Source organism: Sparus aurata, chromosome 23 (assembly GCF_900880675.1).
Source record: "Sparus aurata chromosome 23, fSpaAur1.1, whole genome shotgun sequence".
Taxonomy (NCBI): Eukaryota; Metazoa; Chordata; class Actinopteri; order Spariformes; family Sparidae; genus Sparus; species Sparus aurata.
Window position 1 is genome coordinate 24,156,829 of NC_044209.1, and position 8,052 is coordinate 24,164,880.

At 40.1% G+C, this 8,052-nt stretch overlaps 2 protein-coding genes across 2 annotated transcripts; one reads left to right on the plus strand and one right to left on the minus strand.

Annotated features, from left to right (window-relative positions):
• Nucleotides 1-306: 306 nt before the first annotated feature.
• On the plus strand, nucleotides 307-1,125 carry LOC115575823 (hemoglobin subunit beta-like). Its single transcript, XM_030408175.1, has 3 exons — nucleotides 307-468; nucleotides 570-792; nucleotides 887-1,125. Exons 1-3 carry the CDS (start codon nucleotides 377-379, stop codon nucleotides 1,013-1,015), a joined length of 444 nt encoding a protein of 147 aa, XP_030264035.1. The 5' UTR covers nucleotides 307-376; the 3' UTR covers nucleotides 1,016-1,125.
• Nucleotides 1,126-5,299: 4,174 nt separating this feature from the next.
• On the minus strand, nucleotides 5,300-6,077 carry LOC115575826 (hemoglobin embryonic subunit alpha-like). Its single transcript, XM_030408178.1, has 3 exons — nucleotides 5,918-6,077; nucleotides 5,625-5,832; nucleotides 5,300-5,497 (listed from the first exon to the last, which is right to left on the minus strand). The coding sequence occupies exons 1-3, from the start codon at nucleotides 6,013-6,015 to the stop codon at nucleotides 5,369-5,371; spliced, it is 435 nt and encodes a 144-aa protein (XP_030264038.1). The 5' UTR covers nucleotides 6,016-6,077; the 3' UTR covers nucleotides 5,300-5,368.
• Nucleotides 6,078-8,052: the final 1,975 nt, after the last annotated feature.

The following is an 8,052-nucleotide window of genomic DNA, read 5'->3' on the forward strand; positions in this document are numbered from 1 at the left end:
AAAGGTCGCTGTCCGAGGTGCTGATCATGGGACCTCCGAGGATGCGGAAGTGTGCGGGCAGGATTCGTCCTCTGAAAACACACCTGTCACTTTATTCTTAAATCGCTGGTTCCGGAGGGGCTTCGTATAACATTGCATTGTTGAATGGCTTCACTGCCAGACCAGAACTATTCCGTCTGTCTCCACGAGATAAGAGATAAGCGACGCAGATCCGCCCTTCTCTTATCGCTGTTGTGATAATCAACAACAAAGACCGGCCCAACTCCCGTCCAATCAGAGGCATCTGGGAGGAGAGCAGAGTGGCTTTAAAAGCTGCACCTGGAGCCGCTGAGCACAGGATCTTCTGACCCGCACAGGAAAATAAAGAAACGACAAGATGGTTGAATGGACAGACTTCGAGCGCGCCACCATCGCAGACATCTTCTCCAAGATGGAGTATGAGGTCATTGGACCTGCAGCTCTGTCCAGGTGACTCATCCGTTGCTCTTGTACTTTATTGTGCGCTTGGCAAACACATTTGTTCTCTTCATCTTTCCCTGTAAGACTGACCTCTTTGCGTGTGTCCTCAGGTGTCTGGTCGTCTACCCCTGGACTCAGAGGTATTTCGGTAACTTTGGAAACCTCTACAACGCCGCTGCCATCATCGGAAACCCACTGGTTGCAAAACACGGAACAACCATCCTCCACGGTCTGGACCGGGCCGTGAAGAACATGGACAACATCAAGTCCGAATATGCCGAACTGAGCGTGTTGCACTCCGAGAAGCTGCATGTGGACCCTGATAACTTCAAGGTAAACTTGTTGATCTGATGTCACTCTGTCATCCACAGTGAAGAATTACACACTACTTCCATGCTAATGTTTCATGACGCTTGTTGTGTTGCAGCTGCTTTCTGACTGCCTCACCATCGTGGTTTCTGCAAAACTGGGCAAAGAGTTCAACGGTGAAGTTCAGGCAGCTTTCCAGAAGTTCCTGGCCGTGGTGGTGAACTCCCTGGGAAGGCAGTACCACTAGAGAGCTGCAAGAGAAGACTTCACATGATGATCCAGTCAAATAATTCCTTCATTTCCATCGAAGCTTTTTGTTTTTGTCTGAAAAGCAAATAAAACAATCAGCAAATTCAAGTTGTTCGTCTGTAATCTGGGGCGCCGAAAAGGGGGGGATAAGGGGAAGGATTCTAGGGGCCCATCATTGACAGGGGCCCAGAAAGGCCCCTTATAAAATTATAATACTGACAAAAATAATATGACACTAATTTGTCAGTTTATAATCATAAATATGCATCACTTAATGCACTGATAATAACACTAAGTTTATTTTGGAAACATTCCTCAAGGCCCCCCCCCCCCCCCCCCTACGTAATATGGTTCGGTCCTCCCATCAATCAACTGAACTGCTGCGCGGTGCGGTGTATTCAGTCAGTAAGGAGACCGAGAGAAGGCAAAATGCCCCAGAAGTCGGGTAGCCAAAAAAGGAAAGACAAAAAGATTAGGCACGAGAGAGAAGTAAAGGGGCGTCAATATGTCACCCAGTTTTTCGAAAAACAAGGTGGGTTTGGTTCATGTGGTGGAAAGTTCTGGAACACATTAGTCTGTTGTTTATCTTAACCTTGTGGTTTTTAAGCTAGCTCACTTTTCTCCCCATATTAGCTCATATTTTGGATATATATATATATTTAGATTTCACTGTTCACGTTTAGCAAGCTGCCCATATTTAATCAGTTGACCACCCCTCCTGTCAAAAATGATGATGTTTGAACAGACACGTCAAGTGCCGCAGCCGCAGCTGTCTGTGAGCGCCGTGAGCCCCCTACCCCTGAACCAGCCCCAGTAGGCCCACCTACAACTGAGGAAGGAGGTGAGCAGCTTTGTGTTGAATTAATCTATTATTATGGAAAAAAAGATAAATTGAAATTAATGAATAAAGATCATTCTGAAATAAAAACACATAGTCTGTATTTATTTCAGAATGATTTAAATTGTTTAAAAAGCATATAGCCTATAACTTTATTTTGTTTTGTTGAAATTTTGCTATCACTGAAACTGAACTATAAACTCACTAAAATACTATGTTTGGTCAGTAGTTTGGGACTCTCACCCCTTGCTTTGCAGTAGGAAAAGAGGAGAAATTTTCTGGCGCTTGCAGACTAAGTGACTGCTCTCAATCCGAGCAGAGAAACGTTAACAATATTAAATCGCAACGACCATAGAGCCTCATTTATGTATTTTTTTCCACCCCAACTCTATTTCCACCACGTACAGTTTTGGAGATAAATTATTATTATTATTATTTTTAATAGATTTTTTTTTAACAAAATATAAACGTATATAACAAACTTAATAAAAACAACAACAAAAACATAATGTAAGACAGCATACAGTTTTTACATTGAGTGCAGTGGCTGGTCTAAGTGTGTGTGGGGGGGGGGGTGATGTGCATGTTTGAAAGAGAAATTGTGTGGTATTGCTATAATAGTAATTTTGGAGATAAATTAGACCTAAATGCAGGGCTACAAGAGGGAGACAGTGAGCAGTGGGGTATTGGTTGTGAAAATCACATTTTCTTTTGTTATTTTTGATCAAATCACTGACAGTAAAATAGAATGGTGGGAGGAAACCTGAATCTGGTGATGGTGATGCTATTTCAAATGGTATTACAGGAAATTCTATATAATTCATGTATGTCATGCATTTGTATTTTTCAGGTAATTTAATTTAAGAGAATTTTATATTTTAACCATTAAAGTTGCAGACTTGCAGACAATGAATCTAAATCTAAGAGTGTTCAGTGCTTCCCCTACCAAGTAACTGTCATGTTGTTCTTTTCACACATGTAGGAAATTATAGTCAAAAATATCATTAAAACGCACAGTTTTATGTAAACAGCATAACAAATTTTCATACAAGGGCCCATTAATATTTCTTTTCATGGGGCCCAAAATCCCTGGCAGCGCCCCTGTCTGTAATTGTTCATGTCAACATGAAGAAGAATGACTCGCCTTCAGATGTTCAGAGAGACGAGATCGTTGATGGCATGTGGAAACAGATTATCTTTGAAAAGGAAATATGAAAATGGCACTCCAGATTGAATACAGATACCAGGGATCGATCATGAATCATGAATCATCGATTATTTATTGAAGTAAAGAAACAAAATAAACGTGTTTGAGGGGAAAACAACATCAGCATTAATTATAATGGAGCTTTTCATGGCTGACATTCTATTTGAAATGTCTAAGATTTGCATAAAGTGACATTTTTCTTTCTCTCTTTTGTTTCCTAAAAGTCATTTCATGAATTATGACGTGTAATGATCAACGTTAAAACTGATCCCGATGCCAAGAAAGGCCACGCCCAACAATCATATTTATGGTTAGTTATTTTCTCAGCAAATCAATCGAAACTTTGTAAATCAATTGATTAATGTTTAGTCTGTAAGAAAAAAGAAAACTAAATGTAAATCAAAATCTCCCAAAAAAGTCTTCAACCAAACCGAAATATTAAATCTACGGTGATGTAGTGCAGGACGTTGCCATGGTTACACTTTATGTATGGGGGCTTTTAAGGGCCAAAATAAAGTTAACGGGATTTCGACCACATAAACGTTTATTTATGTAACTTTAATATTTGTTTATGTTTATATGTAATGTTTGCTTGATATTCCTAAGAGAACATGAACTTGAGCAAAGCTTAAATAAAAGTTAACGTACCCAGAATCAATTTGATATTTTTCGCGAATGTATGTGTGAATCAATATCAGTTAACTGATTATCTGTTACCTTGATCATTTCAGGGTTCGTACGGGTGCTTGAAATCCTTGAAAGTGCTTGAATTTCAATGTTGTGTTTTCAAGGTCTGAAAAGTACTTGGATTTTAGTTTAAGTGCTTGAAAGTGCTTGACATTATAACTCTGTCTTCCACAAAATTGTGATCAGACTGGATAATTAATTTCTGAAGTTTTTGCTATTATGAAACATAATTTTAGATGTTTACAGCATAATACAACGTACAGAATTGTGATAAGAAAAAATCATGAGTATATATATTCCTGTAGATACGTATTTTACCCCAGCAAAAAGGTGCTGGAAAATCTTTAAAATGACCCTTAAAAGTGCTTGAAAAGTGCTTGAATTTGACCTTGAAAAATGTGTACGAACCCTGTCATTTGTTAATGGTGAACAATGATGATTCATGACACTTCCTGCAGTTTGACCGTATATTAGTATTATAAGTAGGCCTACTTAAAGGAGAACTTCGGTTGATTTAAACATGCAGCTTCATTGCTCAAGCTACCCTTGACTTGCCAGTACCGAAGACACGAACACATTTGGTCCAGCCATTACAGCGCTCCGTGAACGGAGAATTAGCATTGAACGCTAACAGCATGGGGTAAGAACTTTACACTGTGTTTTAAGCGTCTTAACATGCTCCACATCTCACACCAAAAGTTATGTAACATCAGCAGACACCTTAGCACACAGCACTGTAGCGTGTATGACTCAAAATGAATAAAAAAGTAGTTAAAACAGTGTGTTTGTGTAAGCAGCTACTTACCTGTTTGTTGACATCCGTGTGTTCCGGTAGCTAGACCTAACTAGTCTATCCGTCGAGCGTGCATTTACTCCCTCACTGGCGGAGACAGAAACGTAATCCAGCATTTTCGTGTTTCTGTTTATAATGTACATGTCCATGTTACAGCCTGTCATGAGCCATGAGCCTTACAATAGCCTGTTAAGCCTGTTAAGTGCACACTCGACGGATTGACTAGTTTGGTCTAGCTACCGGAAGACACGGATGTCAACAAACAGGTAAGTAGCTGCTTGCACAAACACACTGTTTTAACTACTTTTTTATTCATTTTGAGTCATACACGCTACAGTGCTGTGTGCTAAGGTGTCTGCTGATGTTGCATAACTCTTGGTGTGAGATGTGGAGCATGTTAAGACGCTTAAAACACAGTGTAAAGTTCTGACCCCATGCTGTTAGCGTTCAATGTTACATCTCCGTTCACGGAGCTCTGTAATGGCTGGACCAAATTTGTTCGTGTCTTCGGTACTGGCAAGTCAAGGGTAGCTTGAGCAATGAAGCTGCATGTTTAAATCGACCGAAGTTCTCCTTTAAGTATATTATATGTAATATCAAGTGCATCTTCTATTATTGACCGATCAGTTAATCTACTAATTGTTTCAGCTCTACTTTTGTTAAGTGTAATATGTGTTGGCTTTATAATTCATAATTCTATTGTTCCGTTGAACGACATGAACCAAATCCTCACAAATGAAGCGCACACAACAGCTGCTTTGTTTGCATTCATGCATTTATTGATCATTCTGCAGTGAAAGCTCATGCTGCACTTTCCTCCTGCTGTTTATCGGTACTTCTCAGCCAGAGCCAGAGCCAGGGCAGACAGGAACTTGTCCATGGCCACATGGACCTGAGGGGTGAAGTCTTCGGGGAACATGTTGGCCATGACCACCATGATGCAGTGAGACAGGATCTGTGAAAAGAGGACAGGATGGTGACATTAGTGCACGGTAAGAACAGATGCACCAGATGCAGGAGCCCTAGTTTAAGGAGCACTTCTTCTAGATTGCACATCATTTTTGATCACTGTGGCTGTGCACCTTGAAGTTAGCAGGGTCCACACGCAGGGTGAAGGCATGCAGCTCACTGAGGGTCAGAAGACCTGCTTTCAGGTCGTCGATTTTGGTCACAGCAAATGCAACTCCACCCATCACAGTTATCCCGTGCTTCTTGGCGTTGGCAGAGAAGGGGCTCGTGTCCTTCCAGTGGGCGAAGTAAGTCTTGGTCTGCGGGTACACGATCAGCATCCTGGGCAAACAAAACCACGAGAGTGAGCATGTTTGTTAACGATTCAGTTCATGTTGGAGCAGCTTCAGGTGTTGCTCATATTTACCTGGCCAGAGCCTCGCTGCCGATGTCCTCCGCCTTCCCAGACACTTGAGCCCAGAAGGTTTTGACTCTGTCCTTGTCCTTAGCGGTGAGACTGGTCATCTTGCCCGTTGACTGAATATCCGACGAATGTCGTGTGGAGTCCAAACCCTGAGAGGTTTTTATGCTTGAAGCAGAGCAGGGACACACCCAGGACCTCCTCCAAGATAGGCCGGGGAAGGCGGTCCAAGGGATTGTCGCAGGTTGGAGGAGAGATAACAAAAGAGATCATCCCTTGGAACAAAAATTTGAATTATCAATGTCAGAATATGTAGCATAGTATTAGTTACAGTGTTTCTATATTCTATATATCTGAATCTATATTTCAGATGCTATTTGTTATGGCAGGGCAGCATGTAGGGTCTGTGTGTTCATGAACAATTTCATCACAGGAAGTTGCACAAATGGACCTTTCCAGCAGTTACTGAACAATATCTCAAATCACAATTCACTCAAAGAAAGACAAAATAGTTTTTATGTGAGTGTCTGACTTCAGCTGTTGTTGTCTGGTCAGACAGGCTGTACACAAAGTCACACTTGAGTAAAAGTAAAAGCATGTTAGAATATTACTTTGGTAAAAGTGAAAGAAAGTGAGTAAAAGTCTGTTTAAGTGTCTGTTATTAAGCATGCTTCAATATCAAAGTAACTGTCTGTCAGTAAAAGTCATTGGGTAACTAAAAAATAGGTGTTAAAGTAAATGATGTGTATTTACATGTTGTATACTAGAGTCAGCTGCACTGTGGTCAGTCTGTAGAGCAACTATGGTAATCAGATGAATATGATTAAAATATTTGAATCCAAAATCTACAAGAGAGGAAGTGTAAAGGAGCACAAAATAGAAATACACCAAGTTGTGTTTCTCAAGTACTTTCAGTGAATGTAACTACAACATTTACTCGGTACTTTCCCAACACCTTATACTTTATATCTTTGTATATACTTTCTACTCCACAACATTATTTGATAACATTAGTTTGTTTCTTGGCTGATTACATGTTGCATCGGAGCCAAAGAAGTACATTTTTCATTAATTTATCTTATTGTCAATCAAATAAAAATAAAAAACAACCTCTGATTTCAGTAATCAGAAAAAAAGGACACAATATCTTCAAACATACATGTAAATATACAGTATGTGTAATTTACTTTTACTTTCGATAATTGTTTGCCAAAAGTACATTGAATATAAGATACCATAAGACTTTTACTCCAGAACTCCTCACATGGGTGACTTTCACCTTTACTGAAGTAATATCTCGACACAATATCTTAACTTTACTCCATACTGACACTGAGTGCTTGAGTAAAAGTACTAGATTACATTCCATGACTGGTCTTCCCTCGGTTCAGTTTATTCAGACAGATTTTAAATCTTGGCACTGCAACATTAATAGATTAGTTTATCAGTTGGTAACTCTCCAACATGACGACTGAAGTGAGTTTGTGTGTTTCTTGCCAGGTCATGGAGGCGTCTCCAGCTCATCCGACTTGTAGCTGGCAGCTGTGAGGGTGGAGCCTCTCAAAAGAACAAATAGATAAGCTGTTTATCCAGTGTGCTGCTCAGCTGATATCAAAGGCAGAGTGCTCAGCTGCTGCCTTACACAACTGGAAATTTGCAGTCAATTAAAAAAAACAAAAGAACAGAGTAATTATTTCATAGCTAAAGGCTTTTGGATGAGAAGACAACAGAGATACGAACTTATTCAGGCCGTATTTAGATTTTTCATTGCCGTCTTGGAGTGACTGGACCTTTATTATTATGAAAATAGACAGCTCATTTCTGATTGGATTCTATGTCCCCTCTTACATTCTACATGATCTCAAACATAACAAATAAGACATTGCTTACATGAGCACGTTATCTCACAGACTCCTCCCAAAGACAAGCAGCAGTCTGAGGAAAACAGCTGGTGTGACGGCAAGTGTTTTTCACTTGAGATTGGGACCAGTGCTCTCAAAATGCTGCACGTCATTGTGTGGTTTTAAACAAGCACACGTGGTCATCTGGTTGTTGCTGATAGAAGAAAAAATAAGTAGGTCAGTTTCAAATGAATACAGTGAGAAGTACATTCACTTTAAATAGTCTGAACAGATGATTGT

Bases quoted from the DNA above. Each gene is read 5' to 3' on its own strand.
- LOC115575823 (XM_030408175.1), top strand. From the start codon at position 377: ATGGTTGAATGGACAGACTTCGAGCGCGCCACCATCGCAGACATCTTC. The intron at 469-569 runs GTGACTCATCCG...GTGTGTCCTCAG, and splicing joins GGACCTGCAGCTCTGTCCAG to GTGTCTGGTCGTCTACCCCT. The intron at 793-886 runs GTAAACTTGTTG...GTTGTGTTGCAG, and splicing joins TGGACCCTGATAACTTCAAG to CTGCTTTCTGACTGCCTCAC.
- LOC115575826 (XM_030408178.1), bottom strand. From the start codon at position 6,015: ATGACCAGTCTCACCGCTAAGGACAAGGACAGAGTCAAAACCTTCTGG. The intron at 5,833-5,917 runs GTAAATATGAGC...TTGTTTGCCCAG, and splicing joins GGCAGCGAGGCTCTGGCCAG to GATGCTGATCGTGTACCCGC. The intron at 5,498-5,624 runs GTGCACAGCCAC...CTCTTTTCACAG, and splicing joins TGGACCCTGCTAACTTCAAG to ATCCTGTCTCACTGCATCAT.